The 27933-nt window shown below is 50.7% G+C and overlaps 3 protein-coding genes across 10 annotated transcripts in view; all 3 read right to left on the bottom strand.

The window, feature by feature from the left end:
• Positions 1–1165: 1165 nt before the first annotated feature.
• Positions 1166–5534, bottom strand: LOC124239807 (uncharacterized). Its single transcript, XM_046662141.1, has 2 exons — positions 5327–5534; positions 1166–1573 (listed from the first exon to the last, which is right to left on the bottom strand). Exons 1-2 carry the CDS (start codon positions 5517–5519, stop codon positions 1392–1394), a joined length of 375 nt encoding a protein of 124 aa, XP_046518097.1. The 5' UTR covers positions 5520–5534; the 3' UTR covers positions 1166–1391.
• Positions 5535–7337: 1803 nt separating this feature from the next.
• Positions 7338–13459, bottom strand: GPD1 (glycerol-3-phosphate dehydrogenase 1). The gene is made up of 8 exons (XM_046662130.1): positions 13254–13459; positions 12551–12728; positions 11557–11697; positions 10814–10952; positions 10454–10566; positions 9587–9820; positions 9260–9366; positions 7338–8008 (listed from the first exon to the last, which is right to left on the bottom strand). Exons 1-8 carry the CDS (start codon positions 13292–13294, stop codon positions 7912–7914), a joined length of 1050 nt encoding a protein of 349 aa, XP_046518086.1. The 5' UTR covers positions 13295–13459; the 3' UTR covers positions 7338–7911.
• A 292-nt stretch (positions 13460–13751) lies between these two features.
• The window catches only part of SMARCD1 (SWI/SNF related, matrix associated, actin dependent regulator of chromatin, subfamily d, member 1), a 15143-nt gene continuing 961 nt past the window's right edge, over positions 13752–27933 (bottom strand). Inside the window, exons 2-15 of one of the 8 annotated variants that reach the window (XR_006888694.1) lie at positions 27566–27753; positions 27226–27268; positions 27009–27131; positions 26403–26525; positions 25233–25349; positions 23841–23942; positions 23391–23552; positions 23203–23300; positions 21822–21957; positions 19545–19667; positions 18325–18426; positions 17993–18194; positions 17591–17641; positions 13752–14350 (exon numbers count right to left, since the gene is read on the bottom strand). Coding sequence is in view for 2 of the 8 variants with exons in the window: in XM_046662081.1 (XP_046518037.1) it covers positions 18141–18194; positions 18325–18426; positions 19545–19667; positions 21822–21957; positions 23203–23300; positions 23391–23552; positions 23841–23942; positions 25233–25349; positions 26403–26525; positions 27009–27131; positions 27226–27268; positions 27566–27753 (1371 nt within the window). In the remaining 6 variants the exon portion in view is untranslated. Of the gene's footprint in view, positions 14351–16509; positions 18195–18324; positions 18427–19544; positions 19668–21821; positions 21958–23202; positions 23301–23390; positions 23553–23840; positions 23943–25232; positions 25350–26402; positions 26526–27008; positions 27132–27225; positions 27269–27565; positions 27754–27933 lie in introns of those variants that run through there. The other 7 variants (XR_006888692.1, XR_006888695.1, XR_006888689.1 and 4 more) reach the window with 7 other exon arrangements.

Genomic DNA, 27933 nt, shown 5'->3' on the forward strand with positions numbered 1-27933 from the left:
TCAAGGGGCTGGCCCAGTGGCATAGCGGTTAAGTTCACATGCTCCACTTGGGCGGCCTGGGGTTGGCCGGTTCAGATCCCAGGCACAGACCTAGGCACTGCTTGTCAAGCCATGTTATGGTAGGCATCCCGCATACAAAGCAGAGGAAGATGGACACAGATGGTAGCTCAGGGCCAGGCTTCCTCAGCAAAAAGAGGAGGATTGGTGGCTGACATTAGCTCAGCGCTAATCTTCCTCAAAAAAGAAAAAAGGAAAGCTCCTCAAAAAGGACTGATTTTATACCATTTGAAAGTGGCACCGGGGAGCTGGGAGAATGGCAACCCTACTGTACAGGCAAGTGAGAAAACAGAGGAGGCAGCAGAGACCTTGGTTAACACAACCGGAGAGGATGGGAGTAACAGGGTTGAGGACATGGGGAAGCTGGAAGAGGGCTTTCAGGTGAAGGTTTAGGCGTGGGGAGACAAAGCTCAGAGCAGTATGCACACGAAGCGTGAGAGAGGACAGGTGTCCGAGGGGGCTGATATTTTGGGTGATCACCAAGAATGACATGAACGAGCAAGCCTCAAGGCCACAACGGAACGTGGCAAGACTCTCTTCACAGTTGGGTTTCACCTTAAATGCACTGTTTTCTTTCAAATCCTCTTCACAGCTCTGCACTAAGACCTGCAGGTAGATCTCCCGTGCAGTGGCAGTGAGCAAACGGCCCTTATGCTGACCCCACACCCACTGAGCCGAAGGAGGTAGAATGCGTCACGACAGGCTGCCCACCAACCCTTCCCCCTGGGAACTATGCCTCCTCCACTTCAGGCAATTTTGACAGGGCTGTTAAACAAGGGCCTCCGCTGTCCCTGACGCAAGAGCTGCATGTGCAGCCACGCTGGCCAGAGTACCCCATTACCTGACAGAGTCATTGGTCCAGGAACGGTCACTGACCAAAGAAGAGATCCGGTCATTACAGTCTTTTCAGGGGATTTATACAGAGGCTGGGACAGTCTTATCTCTGAGATCACGCGAGTTGATTTTACTACTCCTACAACTATAGAGCCTCCACTTCATGGGTGCTGAGAGCTCAAGATAGGGAAATCCAGTCTGTGACAAGACTGGTAGGCAAGGCCCCACTCTGTGGCCCATACCCTATTTAAGCACACAAAAACACCAAGACAGAGACATGGCGAATATTTAATGTCTGTATGCGTGCCTCACCCTCCCATTCCTGTAATGATCTGACGGCCTCCCCAAAATGGCAGTACCAGAGAAAACATGCGCATTTTTTCCCAGCAGGGTTTGAAAACTATTAAGGCCCTGGTCCTCTTGACTTGGGAATGATCGCAGGTGAGGTCTTTGCACAGCAGGCCTCAAGCCTCTCTGCTCAGGGAAAAAGCCCCCCAGTCCTACAGGGCTCCTGAGGTCTTCTGTTCTTCCGCGGCCTGGCGCCGGGAGCTGCGCCGCTGGAAATAGTGGTAGGCGCGGACACTGCAGAGGTAGCCCCCGTACACAGTGAGCAGCATCATGGAGGTGGAGAAGGTCTTGTAGCCAATGTCAGCGAGTTGCTTGGCAGTTGGCATGTCGTCCCCTACAAAGACAGACTGGATTTAGACCTGAGGATGGGGCCTCATCTGTCTAGCCCACTTCCCTGTTTAGGGCCATTCTGTGCCTTCTGCACCCTGCTTTGTCTGTCTGCTTAGTCTATTCTGGACGGCCCCTAAACGTATGCAGAGTCGTATACCGGAAGATACCATTCGGGAACTCTTAAGATTCAAAAGGGCAAATAAAGTCTCCATACGAGATACAGAGACACAGCGGGAACCAGGGGCATCTGCACAACGTCACAGCTAACAGCTGGCCCTCCATGTTTGTGGGGACAAGTGACTGGGAGGGACCACCTAGAAACCTTCTTAACTGGTACATTAAGTGTGCATCAGTTTTTCTGGCTAGCAGGAATTAAACATTAGCAGGGAATTATCCTCTTTAGGAGGATCAAATGGAAACGTGCTAGGCAATATCCAATTTGCTTCCCACAAAAATCATCTCATTCATGGTGGCTGGGCTCCCAGATTAGCCCTCAAGCATCTGTTTAAGCCAAAATGTACCTGAGACAGTGCCAACAGTACGTTTCTATTATTTCAATTATACTTAACCTCTACAGCACTGATTCTCTGTTCTAGACATAACACCAAGAACCTGTCCCAGGAGCTAAAAAGAAAGTAAGTTCCCCGCAAACTCTTAACTCACATTTGCATGAGATACATTACTTCTGATTTAACTGTTCCCTGGATATTCTGAGCTAGGGAACAAGAGAAAGTTTACTGCAGGAATCTCTCATTCTGAACAAAACGTTCCTCAATTTGGGACTCTGAAGGTGTTCTTAGGCTCCTCTCTGTTGACAGAATTGAAATTAAAAGGCTGACTGAAATTAGTGAGAACAGGTTTCTTAAGAATCAAGAATCTGGAAGAGAAAAAGCCCAGGATTCGCTGGTTAGGGGGTCGGGAGGAGGGTGAGATATCTAAACGCTTCGAAGAGTGAGTCCCATGGGCTGAACACTGCCTTTGAGCCAGTCCTTGAGGGTGGACCCAAGCTGAGCCGAGGCGCAGCTTCCTTGAATTATAATTACAAGTGACTATGGAAAGTGACATTAAATACGGTCAGAGGAAGAAAACCAAATGGCACAGGTTCACGATGAGAAATGGTTTTGTTTAGAGTTTCTGAGGTTTGAAAAGACCCCAGGTGTAAGAGAGTGAAGAAAATACATACACACAGAGCAGGACACTAAGGCAGTAAGCCAGTTCCCAGCAAAGAGATCTCAGCCTTCGATCTCCCCGTCACTTATTCTCTCTCCTCCTAGCCCCTATTACCGTGGCCAGACGCTATCCAGTTATGGGACCACCTCTTCAACGGGCTGGAGAAAGAAGGCTGGAAGCATTCACCAGCCAACAGAGAAACAGGATGGTATAGCTTGGCTAGAAGTGACAGCACACCTACTAACAGACATAATCTTGGTGTCTAGAACCTCGCTTCCTTCTCTTGTCTGATCTAACTTGAGATTTCTCCTATTTTCAAATTAACACAAACTCTTCCTAGACCCTGAGCTAAGGCAGAGCAGGAGAAAAGGAGAGATCAGATGCAGAAGTGATTTTGGAAGCAGAACAAGATTTATTTACTAAATAGATTAGGGCAAAGCTGAAATTACCTCCAGGGTACCAAGTTAGGAAACTCTGTTGACAGAAACAGAAAATGAGAAGAAACAGGTGTGTGTCACTGTGTGTGTATGGGGGTGGGCGTGGCAGTGAGTGTCAGACAAGAAGATCATGAGCTGGGTTGTGGACATGTATAGATTAAGATGCTCAACACAACGCTCCCGTGATGATGTCTACCGGGCAGATGGATACGCAGATCTGGACAGATCTCGGCAGAGAGGCTAGGCTTCAGTTACAGATCGAGGTAACAAGTGACAACAAAGCAGAGGATAAGACCAGAAAGAGAGGCCAAGGGAATGCCAGTTGGAAGAAGGAAAACAATTAGGGGGAAATTCCAGAAACATCTGGAGGGCTTTTTCATTTAACTACATCCCCCTTCCTGGTTGAGAATCACTGCTGTGTCAGGTCAGTGCCACTGACGGAGGCGTGCTGTATCTTCCAGGTGTGCTGGGTCAGAAGGAAAATCGGGAACCAGCACAAAGTTAAGTGCTATGAAGACTGGTGAGACGCGATCAACGGATGGGAATAGGTGACTAGCTCACCAGTAAACCTGGTGTGGAACTAGTCAATTTAGTGCACTGAACTGGAACAGGCATTAAGTAAAGAGCACAGATTCTTAGCCAGCGCCCCAGCAGGCCCATGAACCCCCTCCCCCAAGGTTCATGTGTCTATGCATTTTGGGGGGACAGAGAGAAACAGATTATTAGAAGGATCATAACCCCCTCACTCCAAAGCTCAGAATCAATATTCTTGTGATCTGCTGGTTAAGGGAACGGGAGTGAAAGGGCAGCAGCCCGAGAAGGTAACAAGATCAAGGAAATTGTAGTTTTGTTTTGCTTATCAATAAGGAAGATTCGAATATGTTTTAGAGGGGAAGAAACTGGTGGCTAAACTGAGGATAAAAGTGAGCTGGGCGGGATGGAACAAGATCCAGGATGGCCCAGGAAAAGATGAAATTAGAAGCCCAGGTAGAAAGATTACCCTTGGAAATGAGGGAAACTTTTGAAGTTAGCAGGAGAACATTCTCATCTGAGGGACATCCATTTTCTCAGCAAACCTCAAAGCTGGGTCTGTTATGGGGGTGATAGGGTTAGATCCAAGGTTTCAGAAAAACTGGAAAAAAAAATGGCGACCCATTATGATGAAAATGCCATGGGGCGCAATCTGCAAAGGTTATGTGGCTCTTCTTTTTCTGCCCCTAAACGTGGGAAGACCTCAAGGCTCAGGTTTCTCCTCTAGAAAACTCTCCCTGACATGGGTCCATTCACCTCAGCTTAGGCTGACTCATTTATCTGTTCCCCTTTTACACGTGCTATGAAGGCCGCAGAGAAGAACACGGCTTCTGTCTCAAAGGAGCCTATGATCCGATGGGGATAAGCTACGTATCTCAGATTATTAGGGTAGAAGACGGCAGCAACCAAAAGAGAAGAGGCATTGTGAAAGTTCAGATAAGGTGGGGGCTCAAGAAAAGTTAGCAGAAAGTGGGGGGATGGGGATGGGTGGCGCTGTCTTTTTAGAAGGGTGGGCAGGATTTATACCAGTAGAAAAGAGGGGGAGCAGAGCATTCCAGGAGTTGAAAGCAGCAGAGGCGTGGAGCTGGATAATCGATATGCATTGAAGGGTGCCCGGCAAACCACACAGCAGGGCGAAGCGGACTGTAAGGCAAGGAAGGGTCAGAGCTCTGGAGTCAGAGCGTGGAGAGCCAAGACGTCCGGCTGGAGTCAAGGTTCGACAGGAACCTAAGGCTGCAAGGAGCTCGTTGGGCTGGAAGCAGTGCAGATCGCGGCCTGTGGTTCGCGGCGCAGGATACGCCCGTGACCTCAAGGGCACGGTGACCTGGGGCACGGGAGGATGCACTAAGCAGAGGCCGGCCTGAGCGGCGCGCCTCAGCGGACAGGCGGCCCCTACTGGGCCCTAGCACACAGCGTACCTGGATGCTGCGGCTCCCTCCGGTCCCACCGAGGCCTCCGCGGGCAGCGCCTCGCCGCCGCAGTCTGCGTAACTTCCGAGCGCAGCCGGGCGCAGCGCCCGGGGCCAAAGACGCGAGGGTGGCGGCCCAGGCACAACCCCGAACGCTGAGGTGCTATTGGTGCGAAAGCCGCCCGTGCTCCCTCCCACCCGCCTCGCTCACCCTCTAGCAGTAGGCTCCCGACGCAAGAGAGGACACCCGGCGCCCGATTCAGCACGACCCCTCCCACTAGGGCGGGAGCTCGCGCGGGCCGCCGCTCCGGCTGGTGGCCGCCATTGAACTTCCGGCTTCCGGGCCCGTCTCCCTTCCTGTGGGAGAGCCCCGTTGAATCCTGGGGCTTGTAGTCATTCTTCATCGAGAGTCCGTCTTGGGTGACCCAAGCTCTGGAACTGGAACTTTTAGGATAGTCACGACAGAAAAGACGACCTTTCTCTCCGACTCAGAGAGTCAGCCAATCCCCAGCCTACGGCGCGGTGACATCCCCAGTAGCTAGGTAGATTCTCTCGCAGTCAGCCCTCCGGAGGCGGACGGCGCGCCCCCTGGAGCCTGGTGCTGCCTTCTTCCCCGTGGCTGGCTTCGGCCGAGCCCAGGTAGAAGCCCGATCGGCGCCGTGAAGGCTGAACTGCCGAGGATGCGGCAGGTTTGGCTGTGGCCGCCGAGTGGGCACAAGGGATGAGTATCTGACGTTTCTGTCCCATGCGTGACCTCCCCAATTGCAGGCGGCGTGATAAAGCCCCAAAGAAGCGCCGCAAAGGGGATGGGGGGGTGCCACTTGGGGGAGACTCCATGGGCACCCCTGTTAGGGGCCGGGAGTGGCCGGGGTTGTCAAGCAGGGGTGTTTGTTTGTTTGTTTTTCATTTTCTTTTTTCATACGGGGTGAGTGAAAACATACAAGCGGTGATCCACCACAGCATGCGCCCTGCCACATGCACTGAAGTGCTCCTCCCCACTTTGCTTCTGGAAAAACCATCCTTTGTTGGGTAGACAAGTAGGCCTGATTTGGAAGCCTCAGATTCAGTTGACTGTGGAGTGAACCAAAGTAGGCAAAGGCATTGACTAACAAGGTCGCAGCTACAGCCACTCTGACCTCCTGGGGAGGCAGCTGTGGATCCAGTCGGTGCGCGGACTTGGGCCCAGCTAGATCTGGGGTGACTATGCCTCTCACTCCTGCTGCCCAATCCAGGCAGCTCTGCCCTGCACTGCTAAGACAGTTGAGGGGTTGAGAGGAGCCTGCCTCCCTGGTTTGTCGGGGAGTGAGGGAGGGTTAACATAATGCTGGCCAGGGCCACAGTGTGCCAGGTGCTGCCACACAGGGAGCTGAGACTCTGCTGGACAAGGCAGGAGCCTCTCTGTCCCTGGGGACTATTTATAGCCAGGGGCCCAAGCTGCTGACCTGTGACATTCCCCGGCTGCCACCGCATCCCAGAGCAAGGCCAGTGCAAAGCACACTCCTCTCCCTCCTCCCCTTCCTGTTCTTCCCTCACCCCGGGGGGAGGGGACAGGGTGGTTTTAATTTTTTTCCTCCTCCTTGGGTTTCCCAGCTCCTGAGAGGTGCCGATGTAGTCAATATCTCTTAAAGCCTTCAGATGACAAAGGAGAGCTGGTCTTGGAATGTCAGGACCTTCCAACATGGGGACCTGCTCACCCTTCCTTACCCCTGGGCCACTCTCTGGCCCCCTGGCCTCCAGATACACATGCTGGTTAGCCACCTGGCTGCTCTGGAGGTGGCTGAGAAATACGGACAGGGTTTGGGAGGAGGAAAGGGGTAGAGCCAAGGGTGTGCTCAGGGAGACTGCAGCAAGAGGGACCCTGCTGACACCACCCCCCGTCCGAAGCTCCTGAGGAGGGAGGCAGGGCAAATAACAAAGGTCACAGGGAGCAGAGTGATCTGAGCCTGCTATGAAAAGGTATAGCTCTGTCAGCAGATTAAATTCCTGCTCCCCAAAGAGGGTGCTGGCGGGGACGGTGAGGGAAGGCTTGGAAAGGTCATGCATGGTGGGGAGGAGCTGGCAGAGAACTAGGAACCAGGAAGTCCATGGGGAGAATGACAAGCCCCAGGGTCAGAGATGCCAGCGTGGCAGCAACTCTGGTGCCAGGGCAGCCTGGGGGAGGGGAAAGGGGACAACCAGAGGTTTCCAAGGATGCAGACGTTGCTAGGAGAAGCTAGAAGGGGGTTGTTTGAGATCTTTGTATTTTGTTAACAAACACTGAGATCCATTGATGCTGTGTGAGGCCTGGCAGAGGTCAGAGCAAAGGGGTTCCTGGGGCTTATGTCAGCTCAAAAGCCCAGACCCCTCCCTGGCAGCCCTTGCTTCATCCCTCTTGTGGCTGAGGTACTTCTTTAGCCACTTAACTGGGCTTGGGGACAGGATTCCTGGTTGCCGTAAGGCAGCAGTGGGCAGGCGTGTCTCCCTTCTCCCTCTACCTCTCCCCCCTCCCCCCCCAAAAGCAGGCAGTACTAGGGCTTGAGTCTACCCCTCCCAGAGGACAGAGAGAGAGCCCAACATCTGGAGAGGGACAAGGCAACTCCATTTCTGGTGAAATGTAGTGGCAAGAGGCTGCAGGCTGCTTGGTGGTTCAGGATTTTGAAGCAGGTAGTTGGGCCCCGCAACCTCCTGTCTTCCAGTGAAAAACTGAGAAGTGGCTGCTCCATGGAGAGTCCCAGAGATCCTGGTGGCCAGGTACCCCAAGCTTCTTCTTGTCTCCATTGGGGTAAAGAAGCTGCCTGGCCTGGGCCCCAGCCCCGCTCACACATGTTCTGGGTGATTTTGTAGGCAGTGGATGAATTCACCCACTGGCTGGTTCTCGTAGCATATCTTATACACACCCATGAACAGAGGGAACCTAGAATGGGGAAGGAGAGACTCATATTAGCCTCCTGGTGTTCCCCTACCCGCCACTTCCCATCCACCTGCTAATCCACCACACCCCTACTCTCCCACCTTCAAGTTCAGGCAGACTCTGGCTCTCAATTTCCAGTTGCTGAGAATATGAACTTCCTAGCCCAGGGCTTTAGGGTTAGGTTATTGATTGCCCTCCCTATCATATCAAACTCACCCGTATGATTCCTTGGCATGAATTTTTTGTTCCACTTGAGCAAGCCCCTTAACCTCTCTGAGCCTCAGTATCATCAACTGTAAAATGGGACCAATATAACAAAGCAGTGAAGAAGTGATTACGTGGGCCGGCCCAGTGGCACAGCGGTTAAGTTTGCATGTGCCACTTTGGCAGCCCGGGGTTCACCAGTTCGGATCCCGGGTGCAGATATAGCACCACTTGGCAAGCCGTGCTGTGGTAGGCGTCCCACATATAGAAAAATAGAGGAAGATGGGCACAGATGTTAGCTCAGAGCCAGTCATCCTCAGCAAAAAGAGAAGGATTGGCGGTAGATGTTAGCTCAGGGCTAATCTTCCTCAAAAAAAAAAGAAGTGATTATGTATTAGGTGAAGGTGCTCAATAAATGCCAGTTTCCTTCTTCCCATCCTCTTGCCCAGGCTGCTCCCTTTACCAGGGGGCTGTACCCTGACCAGCCATGAGCAGATCTTCTGAACCTGTTTCATACTCTCTTAGTCTAGGATTCTTTCGCAGATCAACAGAGCTCTGCTCTGACCAGCCCATCACCCCCACTGTCTTTGTGCTCCCTGAAAACGAACACCTTGAAGCACAGACCATCTCCTTACACCTCAGCAGCCGGGACAGGAGTCAGGGGTCAGAAGGGTTGGCCTCGGGGGAGCGGCTTAGAGTGGGGTGATGGACAGAGAGGCAGGACAGTCAGATGAGCTTATTCCTGCGGCCTGAGAGCTTCAACCCCCATAGCAGACGACAAAGAGGAAAGGACGGAAGGGAGGTTACGCGGAGGGCTCCAAGCAATGTGATGTAATGAGCACTGGACTGGAAGGAGTTCAAAGACCATGAACTAGCTGGGGCACAGTGGGCATGTCAAACTCTCTCCAAGCTCTGGTCTCTGTCTGTAAACAAAATGACATTTCCCTCTCTGCCCACTTCACAGACTGAGGAGGGTTCAGAAGATGATGAATGGGGAGAGCGCTTCTGGCTGTGGTTCTCTCCACCAGTGGGGCTGTGGCAGACACTTACTTGTCCACCAGGCCTTTGTGCTGGAGGATGCTGTGTAGCTCCCGGGCTGTCTGGGGCCCCTGCAGCTTCTGCCCATTCAGCATCTCTTTCTCCAGCTGCTCAATGGACTGTGAAGAAAACAGGATGTGTGGATGGAAATGGGAAAGGAGGGTTGTCAGTGTGAGGTGGAGAGTCTGGGGCTCAGATGGGAGGTGGGGTCTTAGAAGGAAAGAAAGGCTGGGAATGTTCACAGCAATATGGTTGTGCTCAAGAGATCCTCAAGTCAAGTTCCTCTGTGTTGATACCTACAGGGCCCACCCTCTGCTCTCCCTTCTCCCCGGGGCCCACCTTTCCTGTTCGGGCGAAGGCTTCAGCCACCTTGCGGTTCCGCCCTCCGTAGCAGGTAGTGATGAGGTCAGCAACACCGCAGCTCTCCAAGAAGGTGGCAGAGGACACAGGGCCACCGCAGAAGAGCTTGGCAAAGGCGATCATCTCCATGAGCCCCAGTCGGATCACCGCCGCCTTGGTGTTGTCACCAAAGCCCAGTCCATCACAGAAGCCAGCCCCCACGGCAACTATATTCTTTGGGGAGTAGAGGTCACGGGTGAGAGAGGATCCTCTCCTGCAGGCCCCACTTGGAGCCCTCAGCACCTGCCTCATGCTCCTTCCATCAGCCATGACACACCCCCTGAATAAGTGAAGAACAGTGGAGGGGCTCCTCATCTATTTCCACCTCTTGGTTTTCCTGCTTGCTTTACCCACTTCTTTTAGCCTGGGCTCATGCTTCCTGGCTCCCCAACCCTGTCCCATACTCCATCCTTGATGACATTTCCTAAAAACCAGTCTTCTCTCCAGGATTCAGAGTTCTGGTCATCAATCCGAGTGTCTTGGACATCTTGTCTCCCATTTGGCTGGGTGTTCCCCCATGGCATCTCCTCTTCCCCCTGGACCACCCCCTGGAGCCAGAGATAGAGATGTCCCTCAAGGGGCTATAGGGAAAAAAGAAGGGGGTCCAATGTCTGATGGTGAGTAACTGGAAGGCCTGAATGATCCTGGCCTTCCTTCTGCAGCTCTTCCTATGTGTATGGGACTTGATGGGGAAAGGGAACAACTGCCCAAGAGTGAGAGTCTGGAGTACCAGCAACCTCGTATAGCTGCTAGGCCCTCCTTCAGGACTTTCTCCCTACCCCATGGCTGCCTCTGCACCCCTCTCACCTTTAAAGCCCCACAGATCTCTACTGTGTCCACTTCCTGCACCACGGTGATGCGGAAATTGGGTGTCTGCATCAGCTCTTTCAGAAGCTGTCCTTGGGCCTCGTCCTTGCAGCCTAAAGTGGGGAGGGGACAAGGTTTTAAGGGGAGACTCTTGACTTTTCCTCCCACACCTGCCGTAAGCAGGACCTGCAACCCTTTCCCTGGAGGTGTCCCAACCCTCCCTCACCTCTGACACTTGGGTCTTCTTCCTTTGCCTGCCTTATGGGGAGAAGATGGCTAAGTTGGGGGCGGGGGGAGTATGGGGAGGCGCTATAACAGGAGCTGTTGTGTTGTGTATGTGGGTGGTGGTGGGGCTCTCACCAATGGTTGTCTCACAGAACTTCTCATCAGCCACCTCGCTGGCAATGTTGGCCCCCATCAGCACACTTATGGGGATGCCAAGGCGCTCCCCAATCACTTCAGAGATGAGCTTCAGCCCGTTGGGGCCCTCGTCTACCCCCTGGGCACAGGATGGAGCTCAGGCCAGGTGCCCTTTATGCCCAACTGAGGGCTTCCCACCCAGAACTCCTGCCCCTTCCAAATCCACTGTTCATCAGTGTCCCTCCCAAAAAGTCTTGCCCAACCAGCCAAAGCTTGCTGTATTGAGGGGATGGCATATGAAAACAAACCCACCTGAAAACTCCCCTTCCACAGCCCCTCAACCAACCTACCTCTCCAAGGCAATGTATCCCCTCCACATCCTTAAACAACCTGCTCCTGAGTATCCCAGACGAACTTCCATCCAGGCCACTGCGCCAAACCACCACCTCCTTCACACCCCTCAAACCAGTCTGCTTCTCACACCCCCCAGGCATCCTTTGTACACCTGCTAAACTCCCCAAGATGTTTGTCTCCAAACCCATCTCTTATCCACTCCCCAACCCACCTCCCCTTCCCAACAGCCCCCAGCATCTGACTGTTTATCGAGCCTCCCTGAAGCCAACTCTCTTCTCTCCAGAAAACTCTTGGCCCACGTCTGCCATTTTCTGTTCTCTTCACTTCACCCACCCTGAGCCCCACAACAGTTAGCTGCATCCCCATCCACATGAAGGTGTCCCTGGCACCTTAATGAGAGATATGCCAATGGCGTTTGCCTTCAGGTGGCCCTTGAGCTGATCACAGATCTTGCCGATGAACTGATGGGGCACCACAAAGATCAGGATGTCAGCATCCGCTGCAGCCTGGACCACATCTGGGACAGCCACCTGTGGAGGCGACCAGTGCTTGTGGGCCTGACAGACTTCTTCTAGCCCCTATGGAACCCCATTCGGGAGATCTAGGAGCCAAAGAGTGAGGCTGGTGAGGGAGAAGGAAGGGCGGTTTGGGGACTGAATCTGAAAGGGCTGAAATTGTAGGAATAAGACACTCTATTCCCTCCTCCTAGCCACCACTCCCTCCGGCTCCAGCTGTCCTGGGCTCCTGTGGACTCCTGGAATCCTCCTCCCAGCACTCTCCTCGCCCTTGGCTGTGGGACAGTGAGGGAGGTCAAAGGAGGCCTGGGCTTGGCAGGAGGAAGAGGCACAGTAATTTCATCGCCCTGCTCCTAAAGGCCCCAACTGAGAAGGGAGAGCCCCAGTCTTCCTACTGTCTTCTCTGCTCCCCCTTTCCAGGAGGTGAGTGAACCACATGGCTTTGACTAGAGACCTTAAGTCCAGGGAGCAGGGTCCAAGGCTGCTAACAACGCAGTGAATGAGTAACAGGATTAGAGCCTGAGGCAGGCACTACCCGGACCCCAAGTCTGGGAGCCAGAGAACCTGTCTTTGGTTGCTGTGGAAACCAACTTCTTTGTCCTCTTGCCCTCCCTTTCCTGCCTGGAAGCCTGTAATTGGCGGGGGGGTGGGGGGTGAGGGGTGTGTGTGGGGTGAGTACATTCAGGTTCTCCTCAGTCCCAGAAAGACCCCAGGGGAGCAGTTTGGGGGCTGTGCAAAGGGGTGCCCTGTGCATGGAGCAGCCCTCCTGAGATGTTTCCCAAGTCCAGGCGGCACCTGAAATGGCCCCCTCTCAGCAGGAGGCACCCTCCACTTCCCTTTCCCTTCCTTGCAGGGTGTTGGGGCTCACCACATTGGGCGGCAGCTTGTGCCCTGGCAGGTATTTGACATTCTCATGCTGCGTGTTGATGATCTCTGTCAGCTTTCTGCCCCCGACGTCTTCCTCAAACACCCACATGGTCACTCGTGGGTCAAAGTGTGCCAGCTGGGCTGCATTGCCACCCACAATCTTGGCGATGGCTGAGCCCCTGGTGGGAGGGGGAGCACAGAAAGTGGAGGAGTCGGGCGTGATGGAGGGAATGGTGGCAAGGGAGGGGGCAGTGTTCCACCTCACGATATCACAGCAGTCCGCCAGATTATTTACTTGCCACCTTCCTTGTCACCCCCAGCCCCGTGAGAGTGTGTCCCTAGTGACCTGGCAGTAGAAAGGAGACTCAGTCTACCTCACACTTCACTGCTGGAGAAGGGGGCCAGCCTTCTGATCTCCCCACCCCCCCAAACCCAAGCAGCTTTTCAGGCAGGGAGCGCCCTGGAGGCTCCCTTCCTGTGGCGAACAGGTGCAGCTGCCCAGGCAGGCAAGGGCCAGAAGAGGTTTGGACACATCTGTCCTGTGGGGGTAGGCACAGGAGAACATAGAAGCAGGGATGGAGCAGGAACCGGAGGGCATTTCCTACCTGCTGTCTGCCTCCTGCCCACCACGCCTCCCTCCCAAGACCCTGTGTACTTGGGAGAACCCTCCCCTCCCCCCAATACCCCTTGACAGAGCCGCCTACCAGTTGCCGGAGCCTACAATGCAGACTTTTTTGCTGGCCATGGTGCCGCTTCTCTGCCTGAGCCAGCTCGGTGCCACACTCCCCAGCTCCTCTGCCGGCTAGGAACATATAACACTGCCACACGTGGGTGCAGCCAAGCCCCGCCCCCTAGGGTGGGTGGGGAGGGAGCACCCAGGGAGACAGAGTGCCTGGCAGAGTCAGGGAAAGGAGAGGAAAGCGTAGAGACAGGTGGGGACCAGGAATGGGACAGAGACCAGACCCTTCTTTTCCTCTTAGGTTTGCCAGCTGACAGTGCTGGCAGGCTTCTTCCCTTGGCCTCAGCCCAGTTTCCTGCCCCTCTCCCCGCAATGGTCTCATTTTGAGGTCTGCCAAGAAATAGCCCAGATAAGGAGCAAGTGACTGGCCCCCCCCTCACTCCCTCCTGTCCCCCAGCACTGGAATAAATTGTATTCAGCCCTACTAGCAGATAAAGAAATGTTTTCTTTTCCAAGGGAGGAATCGCCCTGCATATCCTCCCTGGAGCCCCCAAAACAGCTCTATGAGTTTGTCCTCTAGCAGTGACAGAGACCACGTCACTGGCCCCACACTAGCTCGTCTGCAGGGCTGTGGGTGAGTGGGGTGAGTGGGTGTGGGCCCACTTTTAAAGATAAGACCGCATTAAAAGGTAAGGGCCTGCTTTGGAGGCCACCCAGCCAAGGATAAGGGAGACCCCAGGAGCGCCGAGTGACAGTCACCTCAGTTACCACATCTCAGGGACTCACCAGTGGGCCTCTCCTCACCTCAAAGGATCCACACCTGAATGTTTTCCAGGAAGAGAGGGTGGGAAAGGTGTAAGGTAGAGGCTCTAATGCCAAGTGGCCCACAATTCTCCTTTTGTAGACTCTGGGCTTACAGAAGAGGACAGGACAGAAAAGAAGGCAGCCACGTGTTCGCTGTCTTTGAGAGGCTTTGAGCTCCCTTCAGTTCTTCCTTGGGTTTCCAAGCTACCACACTAGGGGCTCCCTCAGGTGAGTGGCGAGTTTGCAGAAGCCAGAAAGAGGAAGGGATGCAGGACCTGCAGCAGCTGTGACCTCTGTGGAGCTTTGTGGTCTCAGATCCTGTAATTGAGAGCAAGTGGGATGTGTGATTTTTGGGGGGAGGGGGAGAACGGAAGGAACACACTGAGCAGTTCAGGGCTCTAATTGCCCACAGCCATCTGTTTCACTAAGAGGAGGAGCTCTGGTTTCTAGGCTGATTTGGAGAGTGGGGCAAAGGCCCCCAAAACTCCAGCTGTCTGTGCACCTTGGCCTAGAGGGCAGACACTGCTGTGTGCTCACATGCTGACCTCCTGGCTTGGCACACTGCTTAGTGGGTGTTTCCATCCCCCTGGGCCACTGCTGGCTGGCGAGAGGTCTGAGCACAACCACTGGGGCAGGGTAAGTGGGCATAAGGTCACGACTTGGAAGAAACAGTTTCCTAAGTTCTAGGAACTGCCCAGGAAAAGCCCACCATATTGTCTGCCCATCACGAGGGCATTCCATAGGGGAACATACACGAAATCGGCGGTTGATTGTTTCCCTTAGGAACAAAGTTGTGCTTACTAAGAGCCAGCCTCCCACAGATCACTGTGACTGCACTGACACGGAGACAAAGACACCAGCACCAGGCTGCCAGCTGGGAGCACTGATTATGGGTGTTGGAAGAAAAAGAATTCTTCTGTCCCTGGCACATATGATAGGACCCCCAAAGAATAGATGTTCATGCATAAAATAACTCCCTTGTTTTTGCCTAAATGCTTCCATTTCTCACTTTGCCCCTACAAACACTTTTAGTGTGGAGACAAAGAATTTGTTCATTTATATAGGAATAAAAAGTGTGCAGAGATTCAAATTTGGCTCGTCACAGGAAGTTATCTGTACCACTAGAGCTCTTTTCCCAAGAGCAAACTGCAGATTATTTGCTTGAAATTAATAATGGTTCATCAGCCATTCATTACACATGTAATTAGCCTGGGTAAAAACAGATGCCATTTCAATGTCCTTGACATCAATTTTTTCCACTCCAAGTTATCAACCACACACACTCTTCTCTGCTTTCCCTACTCAAGTCTGATAAAACCCCAACTTCCAGATTGGGAACATTGGTTGTATCCTTGGTGAGTGTGATTACATAGGGGCTAGACTTGAGTATTCCCATCCATGTAAGCAAAGGGTAATTTTTTAGCTACAACTTTGGAATGTGGCTGCACTCATCCTATGTTCTAAAACTCCTTCTTGGGTAGAAGCAAGCTACATAACGGCACAAACGAGGAAAGTAATGATCCACCAGGTGGGGACGCAGGCACATTCTGATGAGAACTGCAGCAGAATTTCATGCTTGTGCTAACAGGACTATCAATCCTGAGCAGTCTTCTCAGCTCTGCCAATGAGGGCTTGGTTGTCTACAGCATGAGAATGACAACACAGCACTTGCATGGTGACCTTAAGAACTGAAATCTTGGAGCCAGCCCAGTGGCACAGCAGTTAAGTTCACATGTTCTTCTTCTCAGTGGCCCGGGGTTCGCCGGTTCAGATCCTGGGTGCGGACATGGCACCACTTGGCAAAAGCCATGCTGTGGTAGGCGTCCCACATATAAAGTAGAGGAAGATGGGCACAGATGTTAGCTCAGGGCCAGTCTTCCTCAAGAAAAAGAGGAGGATTGGCAGTAGTTAGCTCAGGGCTAATCTTCCTCAAAAAAGAGAAACTGAAATCTTAATCAGAGCCATGAAAGTGGGAGCTTAAAGAATGGCAGGCACAGGGGACACCAATGTCTTTAGCTGTGCAGGCCCTGGCCTGTGTCTAAATAGGAGCCCTGAGAAGTAGAACTCTATAGGACGCTCAGGTTCGTAAGCCTAAGGGAGGACAGGCACCCAAGGACAACCCACTCAAGCTCAGGAGAAGGGAGAAGACAGCAGTGCCACTGTCTTGTTAGTACCTTACTAAAGGGAACTGGGGGCAGAACTCCAAAATCTACTGATGAAGCCCAATAATCTCAACCAGCACCTGGCCTGCTTGGACTCCACCCCGGGGCTGACAGAGCAACCTCTAAGGTAAGAACCTGAGGCCCACAGGATAGGAACCTCATTTTCCACATCCCCTGTGCCTAGCACCACAGCTGGCACACAGCAGATACTCAATAAATACTTGTCAAGTAAAATAAGCAAACACCACGAGCACGTCTAGTGGTACTGGAAGAGAAAGAGCTCAGGGAAGAGCTCTTAGTAGGTAGGGTGACCCATCCTTTGGAAGATTCTTTTATTAAAACTGGGTGACATCGATAAGGGGACGGTACAAAAAAAATCTTGGTCCATGAAAAAAAACATAATAATTCAGTTAATAAAAACAGTTATCTTCAACAGGGACACTGTATAGGAGTGCTGAGCTTCCTTCTCATGGTTCCAGCCCCAAGGACAGAGGTTGTCCAGTGTCACTGTGGGGAGAACCTTTCAAGGGAGGGGTGGGATAATGGCAGGAAGGAGAAGATGGGGAGAAATTCTGCTGTTCCCACTGCGGAACAGACAGGGACATGGAGTTGGGGGATGTGCTCGCAGGAGCCTGAGGAGGGGGTGGGGAAGCAGGGGCTTTGTCAGTTCTGTGGGTTTAGTGCCCATGCTGAACGGAATTCCCCCTCTGTGCCCAGCTGTCTCCCACCCTGCTGTGTTGTCTGCGAGCCTGGGATAAGCTAACTCGGGGTGATACAACCTGGAAGGAGAATCTGAGGCTCTCCTGGAAAGATGCAAAACCATCTCAGTTCCAAGGGGCCAAGATCACAAGGTCCTGCTGCTACCTGAGGGGTCTGAAGCTTTAAGGGCAGGGGCTGGGGAGTCACGATCCTGTGAGGCAGGGAGAGGCAGAGTCACAGACCCACTCAGAGCTCTTCTCCAGCCCTAGGCGCTTTCACTCCTCAGTGCCCTAGAAGTCACCAGTGGGTGTCAACTGGGCAGACAGGGGTAGGAAGACAGGGATGGCCCAGGGCTTTTACCCGTTTGATTTCAGGCCTGTTTCTCAATAAAGGGATGGGGCAGGCAGGGTGGAGCGAATGAATGAGTCATACCTCCAAGCAACAGCAGGAAGGAACAGCCTCTGCTGGCAATGACAGTACCCCAGGTTAGATCCCTGGGGCTCTGACAGGGAAAGGCAAGATTCCCCCACCCAAACGCCCTGGGTTAGGACAAAGAAGGAATCCCAAAAAGAGCAGCTACAGGGAGTGTGCTGGGAGGGAGCAACAAAGAACAAACTCCAATACTGATGTGGACCCCCTATGAGGGAGTAAGAGAAGTACTGAGACAGCAGGCCCATCCAGAGGGCTGCGGACTGACCTGGGGCTCAGTGCTAGAGGGCAACAAGTGAACGGAGAGTTTGCTCCAAACCTGTGGAGGGAAGGAAGGAAATTGGATTCTGTTCTCAGGAGAGCCAAGGTCAACTAGCTTATAGAGTGCCCCTAGGCCTGAGTCTCGGAGAAAGGGCTAAAGCTCCCAACTCCTGGGTCTCCGAAGGGCAGGATCAGGGCAGCCAGTCCCCTTGAAGACCACCTGGCCTTAGGCCCAGTCCAGTCAATGCACTGATTACCACTACAGGTTCTCTCTCTAATACTATCTAAAGGTCCTATGTAGACCAGGGGAGGGTAGAGGCACATGGGAACTTTGTGGGGCAAAGGGAAGCTGGGGGTAGGAAGGGATGGGGTGGAGAAGAGGGTAATAGGTGTCTTGTGAGACACAAACATGAGACCCTCTTCATTCTGGTGTTGTCCTTGAACCAACAGCATCCCCTGGAAGGCCCCAAGCAAGACCAAGGCAGGTGCTATGAGGCAGGCAGCACAGGGCCCAAATAAACAATCGGCGCAGCCACATGAGGGCTGTGGGAGAGGCCCTATGTATTTCGGATTCCCAGGGCTTGCTCTAATTCTTGTCGTCTCTGCTGCACCTAGGGAGAAAACAGTGGAGGGAGTGGAAGTTGAGACAAGCCAGAAATTGGTACCTAAAACCAGTGACCCCCGTCAGCGGTGCAGACCCATTGCCTTTTGTTAGTCTCCCCTGTGAACCCAGGCGTCTACCTTGGAGTAGAAGTATCGGCACACAGCCTCCTGAGCCCAAGGCTGGAAGTAGAATTCAGCTCGGCGCTCTTCCTCTGGGTTACCCACCACGTCGGTCATGGTCTGAGGGAGACGGCATGGGAAGACAGAGGAGAATAGACTGTTTCTTTCCTTCACATCTGTTATGTTATGGACTGAAGTGTATCCCTCTAAAAGATGTCAAAATCCTAACTCCCTAGCACCTGTGAATGTGGCCTTATTTGGAAACAGGGTCTTTGCCAGATGATCAAGGTAAGATAAGGTCATTAGGGTGGGCCTAATCCAATATGACTGCTGTCCTTATAAAAAGGGGAAACTTGGACACAGGGACAGACGTGCACAGAGGGAGACGAAGTGAAGACACATGGAGAATACCATCTGCAAACAAAGAAATGCCTGAAGGTGCGGCAAGCTGGGAGAAAGGCCTGGAACAGTCTCCCTCACAGCCCTCAGAAGGAACAACCCCTGCTGACACCTCGATTTCCGACTTCCAGCCTCCAGAACTGTGAGCTGATGAACTGCTGCAGTTTAAGCCAGCCAGTGTGCGGTACTTGGCAAACCACCAATACAAACGCCAAGTCACGCCTAGCTACCAACAAGCCACTGCCTTCTTCAGGGACACTTGCTGGCACCCCCTGTTCCCTGCCCCTCTGCTCAGCCTCTATAATTGTAATCACAGTCACCACAGGATAGGCAAGAACTGAGGGCACAATTCACACACTCTGTGCCCATTCCTCCCTTCTTGCTTGTTCTCATGGTGCTCCCTCTGGGAAATACCTCAAATCCCAAATTCTCCACGGAGCCCTTCCCAGCTATCCTAGCCTCATTGATCTCCATTCTCTGAATTATCTTATTGGTACTCATGAGTTCCAATAATGTCTTACAGGGTTTACTACTTTCTAAACCATATTAGCCTAGTTTCTCCAAACAGAGTGCATGCTGCTTTGAAAGCAGGGATCAAATTTTCCACTCTGCATCCCCTACGATATGGTGCAGAGTGATAGCACAGAGTAGGTACCAGATAAACACCTGATGGTTCCACCTCCATTTCCCTACTTTATTGTAGAATGGACCCTGGAACACACTAAAGGAGATCTGGTCCCTCACTTCCCCCTCTGGCTCTTCTATCAGATGCTACAGAGAGAAAGCAAATGTGTGCCTCCCTGACCTAAGTCCCTTTGCGCCTCTCCTAGGTTCTTTACCTTGAGGTCCCGGCACTGGGACTGAAGCCAGTCGTTGATGAAACCCTGAGGGTCTCTGGCAAAGCTCAGCATGAATTCCCGCTGGGTCTTCAGTTGATTGATAGTTTCTATTGTCTCATGGATCTGAAAGAAGGAAGGAAGCTCATAACATTTTCAAACTGGGAAAACGCAAAGTAAAATGGCAGACAGTGTCTGACATCTCCATTGGCCACCCCAAACCTAGGTAGAGTGCCACTTAGAAATAGCGCTTCTGCCCAGAGCCCCAGCAGCTCCGGCACTCAGCACTCTTTCAGCAGGTAATTTGCACTGTGTCTCTATATACCCCACGTGAGAGAAGTTGTCCTTCTAGTCTCCACAGTATCCACTATGGATGAAGCTACAAGGTGAATACTTAATCTACAGCACAAATGGGTCCAAAAACACTCTCAGATAAAAAAGAAGTGGTATAGAAGCCTCTCTGTCTCAAAAGCTGTGGTCCATGGCTTTTGTTCTCTGCCCTCTTATTCTCCATACTATTTTTTTTTTTTAAGATTGGCACTTGAGCTAACAACTGTTGCCAATCTTTTTTTTTTCTGCTTTTTCATCCCAAATCCCCCCAGTACATAGTTGTATATTTTAGTTGTGGGTCCTTCTAGTTGTGGCATGTGGGACGCCGCCTCAGCATGGCCTGATGAGCGGTGTCACATCCACGCCCAGGATCCAAACCGGCGAAACCCTGGGCCGCCAAAGCAGAGTGTGCGAACTTAACCACTCTGCCATGGGGCTGGACCCCTTTCCATACTCTTTTTCTTTTTTTTTTTGAGGAGGATTAGCCCTGAGCTAACCGCTGCCAATCCTCCTCTTTTTGCTGAGGAAGAGTAGCCCTCAGCTAACATCCATGCCCATCTTCCTCTACTTTATATGTGGGACACCTGCCACAGCATGGCTTGATGAGTGGTGCCATGTCTGCACCCGGGATCTGAAACCGCAAACTTTGGGCTGCTGAAGCAGAATGTGAGCACTTAACTGCTGGGCCACTGGGCCAGCCCTCTATACTCTTTACAGCAATTTCATCTACTTGTATGTCTTCTATTACCAGTGACAGGGTAATGAGTCCCCAGTCTGAAGACCAGAATCCATTTTCTAAACTCCAACCAATCTAACTGCTTGACATCTCAAGGTACCTTAAACTCTCCAAAGCTAAATTCACTACCTTTCTCTCAACACTTGCTTCTCCTGTTCTCAATCTGAATGAATACTACTGTGCACCCAAGCTAAAATCCTGGGAGTCACTATAATGCTTCCTTCTCCCTCATGCGCACCCCACCATCCCCCTCCAAAGTGTCCGAATCCCTCAGTTCTACTCTGACACCTCTCAAATCTGTCTGCTCATTTCCATCCTCACTGTCAGTACCAGAGGTTTAGGCACTCGACATATCTCATATGCATTACTGCACCGGCCTCCTAATTGGGCTTCCTGCCTCTAGACCTGCCCCTGTTACAACTACCAACTACCTCTCTACCTTCCTGCCAGTGATCATTCTAAATCTAAATAGCATCAGTCCCTCCAGTCTTCAGGACAAAGTACAGTTTTCCCTGTATCAAAGCTTCTTCTTCATTAGGCTCCTGCTTCCCTATCCAGTTTCCTTTCTCCAAACTTCCCATCCCTGGCACGCTGAGCTGTATCTAGCACACTAAATGGCCTGGGCAACTTGAACATACCAGGCTCTCTCTCTTATCTCTGGATCTTTACATACCCTGTTCTCTCTTTCTAGAATGTCCTCTGCCTCCCACGCCCCTAAGCACCACTATCCTTTCTCCCCTTTTGTTAGCTCCCACTTTGTCCTTCAAGATTTAGCTGGGGCATCAACTCTTCCAGGAAAGCCTCCCTGTTCTCCTTTGTGTTCCCAGAGCATTTCTGGCTTTACTTGCTTGGACTATGTCTAATAATGTCAATGATAACAATGATAGTAACAAGAGCAGAAGCTACTATTTGTTGTTATGTGCCAGATACAATGTTGTGTCTTTACATACATCGTCTCGTTTAATCCTGGATAACAACCTTCTAAAAATAAGTATTATGGTCTTTATTTCACAGACCAGAAAGTGAGACTTAAAACTATTGAAAGGTATAGGCAGAATCCGAATTCGTGTGTCTGGCTCCAGCCAGCACCAAGGAGTGCCTGGCATATAATGGGTGTCACTACATTTTGAATGAATACCAAAAATCAAAAGGCAGCCTAGAAGCTGTGATACAGCGCTTGTGGCACCCGAACTACCTGGAGCAGAGGCCCCTACCTTGTTGTCTAGAGTAGCAATCTCCTGCTGGCTGGCAGTAGACAAGAGGAAAGAATTCATCTGGGTCTTCAAGGTATCATCCACTTCCACATCAATGTCATAACAAGCCGTCTTTTTCTGATCATTTGGGTCAACACTGGGGAGGAAACCAAAGGGGCCCGGTAAAGGGCTTGTACCCCAAGACCTAATTACACAGCATCAAAAAGATGGCCCAAGAATGAAGGAAAAGGGGTTGACTGCAAAAGGGCACAAGAGAAGCTGTGGGTGTGACAGAAATGTTCTCTACCTTCCTTGCAGTGGTAGCTACATGGTGTATACATTTGCTAAAACTCATCAAACTATATTTTAAATAGGTGTGACCTATAGTATATGAACCTCAATAAAGTTGATTTTTTAAAAAAGTCAATTGGATTCTATTAAAATTGGATTCAGTAAAAAATCAAATAGTACAAAAGATATCCAGTGAACAGTTTCTCCCTCCCCTAAGGAAAGATACTTTCAGCATCTTGTGTACCTTTCTGCCTGTTAAACTAAAATTAACCCTGAAAATAAATTCAAACAAAACACAAACCATACAAAATAAAATAAAAAGTGGCCTAACTTTAAGCACAGGAATACAGGACAAACTAGCTTCTACTGACCCAGTATAGAGGTTGTAGGAATTACTACTGGCTAAGTGATGGTTCAGGGTCTAAAGAAAGGAAGGCCTTTATTGGAATTAATATGGAGTAAGGGAAAGAAGGCAGAGACTACATCTGACCACAGGGACATGCTGCTTTGAGGAGGAAGTGCCTTCCTTCACTCCACATCTGCCTAGAGATGCCCTGTTCAACCATCTTCTGAAGAAAAACGCAGATGGAGATAAGGCAGTGCGAGTCTCTGATTGGAATATCCCACCATCCGGAGAAGAGATGGTCACCCATCAGTGATGAGCTGGTAAACGTGTAACAACTGATTTTCCAAAAGAAATGAAAAAAAAAAAGGCCCTGATTTGTAGCATTTGTCAATTTCTGAGGTTTAAATATTCCCAAAATGGTTGATTTCAAGCTGCCAACACTACATCACGGATAAAGGAGCTGGGAAGAGATGTGCAGTAACACATCATCACATAGTATTTCCACCATACAGACACAATAGACATACATAATCTCAAAAACACAAGTAACTCCTAAGATATCATAAAATAATAAGGAAATTATAAGTTTTTGAGTATATATTGCCCTCATTTTTAATATAACATATTTAATTTTAAGTTTATATATTTAATTTTAAACAACGGCTTTGTTTAACCCGCTTGCAAAATTCCTGAAAATTTGACAACTGGCATGTGCAAGCAGGTACAAGCCAGCTCCAGCATGCCGCCTCCCATATACATGCTTACCTGATGACATGGTTAATGATGATGGGCTCTGGTGGCATAAGCAAGGCGTGGAGGCGTTGAGGGATCTCTGAAAACTTCATACGCTGAGACTCAAAGATCTGAGGGAAAGAGTAGAAGCAGCTAAGAAGTTGGCATTTTGAGCACTGGTGCTCCACAGATGCTAGCAAAAGAATGGGTCCTTTTCTCACCTGCTGGAGGTACTTGTCACAGATGACAAACTCCCGCTCATGAGGGTCCTGGAGCTTATGCGTCTTAATGTATTGCCACAGTGCTTGGATGATCACTGGACGGGTCTGGGTGTGGATGCCCAGGAGCCGAGCCAGGCGAGGGTCTAATTTAAACTGGGGGGGCTGCAGATAACCAAAGAGTACAGAGATGAAGGTAGTGAGCTGGGGCTAAATGCATTTTGGGGTGCATAGCATGGCATACATTCAAGGCATTCAACAAGCATTAATGTAGTGCTTTCTTGGGGCAGATAAACACTAGGAGGAACTTAGAGATGACTAAGGCCATATCTTATATTTAGGGAGCTGACATTCTGGTGGCAAAGTATCCACAACTAGACTTAACCCTTTAAATGTCAGACTGCCGATGGGATGTAACTGTGAAAGCAGGACCCCCTCATCACCACACAATACCTGGTAATCCAGCATCAGCAGGACAGTGCACCGTACATTCACGTCTCCTGGCCGCTTCACCTGGAAGCCATCCGTCTCCTGGGTAGTGGCGGTCCTGTGCCACTACAGAGAGGAAGATGTCAGGGGGTGCTCTCCCAGAGGAAGAGCTGGGGTGGGAGGGAAGAGCTTCTGTAATGACTGAATATTCAACTTTGATTACTGAGGCTATTGGAGAAGAGCAATAGCATGAGACATTTTTAAAAACTGCATATGGCTTTGGGATTACTGTCTGTGTATACGTAGATTAACCTTTTAATTTTGACTATTCAGGGTCGCATTTAAATTAGTCTGAATTTTCAGTGATAATTTTATCCACAAATGGACAATACATACTTGCACAGTAAAATAACGTAGCTATCACTTACTGAGCACTTACTATGTGTGAGAGTATTCTAAGACATTTACTTGGATTATCTCATTTAATTCCCACAACATCCATACAAGATAGGCATGATTATGCCTATTTTAGAGATGAGAAAACTAATGCTTAGAAGAGTGAAGTAGCTTGTCTACGGTCAAATAGCCAATAAGTGGCAAAGCTGCAATTTGAGCTCTGGTGCGTCTGATTCTACAGTCCACGTTCTTAGTCACTATGCTCTACTGCTATAAAGGTAAGGTAAACATATTTACAAATTTCTATTGATTCTATGACTTACTTCCCTTATTAGATGGTAAAGACCTTCCCATGTCTCTTAGTGGTTGAGATTAAGGGGTTGCGGCTACACTGGCGAAGAAAGGAGCAAGTTAAGTTCACTTGGAGCGTGGGACTGTCTCACTGTGGTTTTGACTGTATCCCAAGGAACACTATCGCTAACATGATCCACAGAACACTGTGTAATCAGGCACTATAATAAATGATTTTTGATGATTTGGCATGTGAATCTAAACAGAGCAGGGACCAGAAGGAAGTCCCAGATCTATAAAGGTAACCTTGGCAAGGACTAGAACCCTACTAGTTAACCCCCTTCATGACAGCACCTAGCAGGAAAAAATGCGAATGGTGTGTGGATTACTACGGCTCACCATTATTAATCAGCAAGATGCAGAGATGGCCTGGCATGTATAAGAGGCCTCCATTAGAATTTCCCTTGAAAGTGGGGGCAGCAATCAGGATAGTTACATTAAAAAGGTGGGACAAGTCAGACTGCAAGAGCTCTTGGGTCCAAACAGTACCAGAACTAAACACAGGTAGTGCCACCTGGAGGTCAACGTGCAAACTGCAATGGTAGTACTGTGCACCTGGTGTAACCCTTTATTTAATATACCTCCTCTCTCCCTAGGCATTAAAGTTTGGCTTCCAAGTCCATCATCCTCCAGTCATAGAGTCAACACCTAGAAGGCAGAACTACTCACTTCTACCAGATGGTTGTCTGGCCCATACAGGTCTTTGTCCAGTTCGATCACCAAGGACTTAAAAAAGGAAGAGAACTTCCTCTTTTGTTTGGTGGCATCATATTTGGACAAGGCTGACTAGAGGAAAAGAGGAGAAGTCATTTGTTAGAAAAGGCCAGAAGAAATTCCCCAAGACAAAGTCTCATAAAAAAAGGAACCCACAACATCAATGGGGAAAAACTCAAAAACGTCTGTTGAGATGGCAAGGTAGGTATCTGTGAGTATTAAACAAGTCACAGCAGTAGCAAGAGAACCCCGAAGAAGCACACTATAACATGTACAGGGTCACTGACTCACCCACCTCATGTCCCCAAGAGAAATGAGGCAAGTTAAGCCAAATCGTTGCACATAACAAAGCGAGTCTGAACCGAGAAAAGTCTGACTCTAGAAGGGAAATGAATCACAGGCAATAGGCAGTCAGAACAAAAACAGCTTTATTTGGATGGAATGACAGCAGATGGACTGGACCTACATAGAAAAGGAGGCTCTGACACTGAGCCCTGGTTCTCCTGCAAAAATGCATTCAAATTAGCTTGCCTGCGAACAGCTAAAAATAGAGAGCCAGAGACTGTAAGGGACGGAAAGGTGAGCTTCCCCAAAGAGCTTCTCGGGTGGGAGGTTTGGGGGCTATCACCTGTCTGCTAATGTTCCACATGAAGCAACAAAGACCCTGTCAGAGAAATCTATCCCACTTAACCTTGAGATATCTCCAACAAAAGTTGGAAAGATGGAGGTGCCAGTGGGAATCAAGGACCTCAAGGACTCAGAGAGGAAAGCATGGCCTCAAATGCTAAGTGCAAACTGACTCGACTGAAAAAAAAAAAACAAACCTCACTAAATAATCTGCAGATATTGCTAAATCCCAATGGCCAGCACCATCAGGAGGAAGGTAAACAACAAGTCAAATCCGAGGACAATAAAGTACTCGATATGATAACACAGTGAGGGCCAAGCTGTGGGAGCCAGACACAAAGAACCATTGTCTTTTAATGCAGGGAACACTGTGACCCTCTCCCTGCTGTTTCCAACAGGAGCTGTGAGCACCAGTTATGTTTCCTGCCAATCAAACAACACTGCTTGTTCCCAGCAGCTCCCACCCTAGATGCCGACCACGGTGGACCTTGAACTCACATCCTCCAGGAGCCGTCCTTCTACCCGAAGCTCCCAGGAAGCCACCGTCCCTTCCCCATCCTCGGCATCTGACTTAGCCGGATTGAAAGTGTTAGAAATGAAAATTCGCAGCTTCCGTTTTTGCTGAGGAAGGCAGAAACAGGATTGATGGTGGGGCTTCAGTGGTTTGATGTTGAAGACAAGGGTCTCCCCAAACCCCAAAATTACTCCTAACAGACTGGCTTACTGTCTACCCAGTCCCTGGGGTGGGTGGATGGAGATTCCATCTAGAAGAGGAGTACTGGCCACTGGCCTGAGTGCAAGTGCATACACTGGGATGTCAGATGGACAAAGTCATGCAAGGTGCCAGGTTCCCAAGGTGGCAGAGCAGTTATAGCAAAAACACGGACAGGGTACATTTCTGGTGCAAGAGATAGCAAAAGTCCCTCCCCCTTTGCAGTTCTGTTCTTATGCTGCTAATGTAATTCTCAGTTCGTAGGCGGAAGGGAGAGATGTAATTTAAATGCCAAGGAGAGCTGTGCTGCACCTTTGATTTCTCATCCTGAGCCTACTGAAGGTTCCCGAGTCCTCTCCTTTGGCTCTCTGCCTAGCCCTCTCCTGCGTTACCTTGATGGGACGTTTCAAAGCCTCCTGGATATCTAGCCGTTTCCTCATGATAGTCTGGTCCAGTTTCCTTTCAAAAGCCAAGAGATCCATATAAGCCTGGGATTCTGGTACCAGTTCACGAATCTTAGGAACAGAAAGATGTCATTAGGACCTAGAGCTGACCATCTCTATTTTCAAACTCACCGCACCTTCAAGAAAACCTACAGCCTGGACTCACCCTTTGAGGTAGAATTTTGTCAGCCATCTTCTTTTTCTTTGCACTGTTTGGAATAAATACTGTTATCAGGTTGGGATGGAACTAGCCAGAACATGAAAACAGGCTGTCAGCACCTCCATTTATAGTAAAGTGGAGGGACTGCAAAGTTTCCCTCAAATCAAAGACACACCCCTCCTGCCCCCAACCAACACGAGGCATTCTTAAGAACGAGCACCCATCTGCTGACACAGCATCACTACCTCTGGGTTCAGGTACTCCCACACCTGTGTCCTCACAGGACTCCTCTTTCTCCTCCCTCCTTCCCTCCATTCCTCCCTCCCTCTGCCCTGGGTCATCTTACTTGTGATTTCGATTTTGGACCGCCTGCTGCTGGACCTGCTGGATCTGCTGAGGTGCAGGTCTCTTGCGGGACTGGTCCATCCCTGACTGGGCCAGGCCAGGTCGGACTGAAGGGTTCCCCCCATAGCCAGGGGGTCCCATGGAAGGTCCCTGAGGTGTCATTCGGCTGCCTGGCAGCATACCTGGTCTCTACAGAGGGGAGAAGACCCAGAGATGTCATGGCTTCCCCTACTAACCCCACCAAGAAAGCGAAAGCCGGGGGGGGGGGGGGGGGGGGGGGGGGGGGGGGGCGTGGGCCCTTCTATAGACGCGGGGGAGGGGGCGGGGCGGCCAATCGCCCCCCCCGGCCCCTCCCTCGGTCCCCCAATA

This window comes from Equus quagga, chromosome 1 (assembly GCF_021613505.1).
Source record: "Equus quagga isolate Etosha38 chromosome 1, UCLA_HA_Equagga_1.0, whole genome shotgun sequence".
NCBI classification, from domain to species: Eukaryota; Metazoa; Chordata; class Mammalia; order Perissodactyla; family Equidae; genus Equus; species Equus quagga.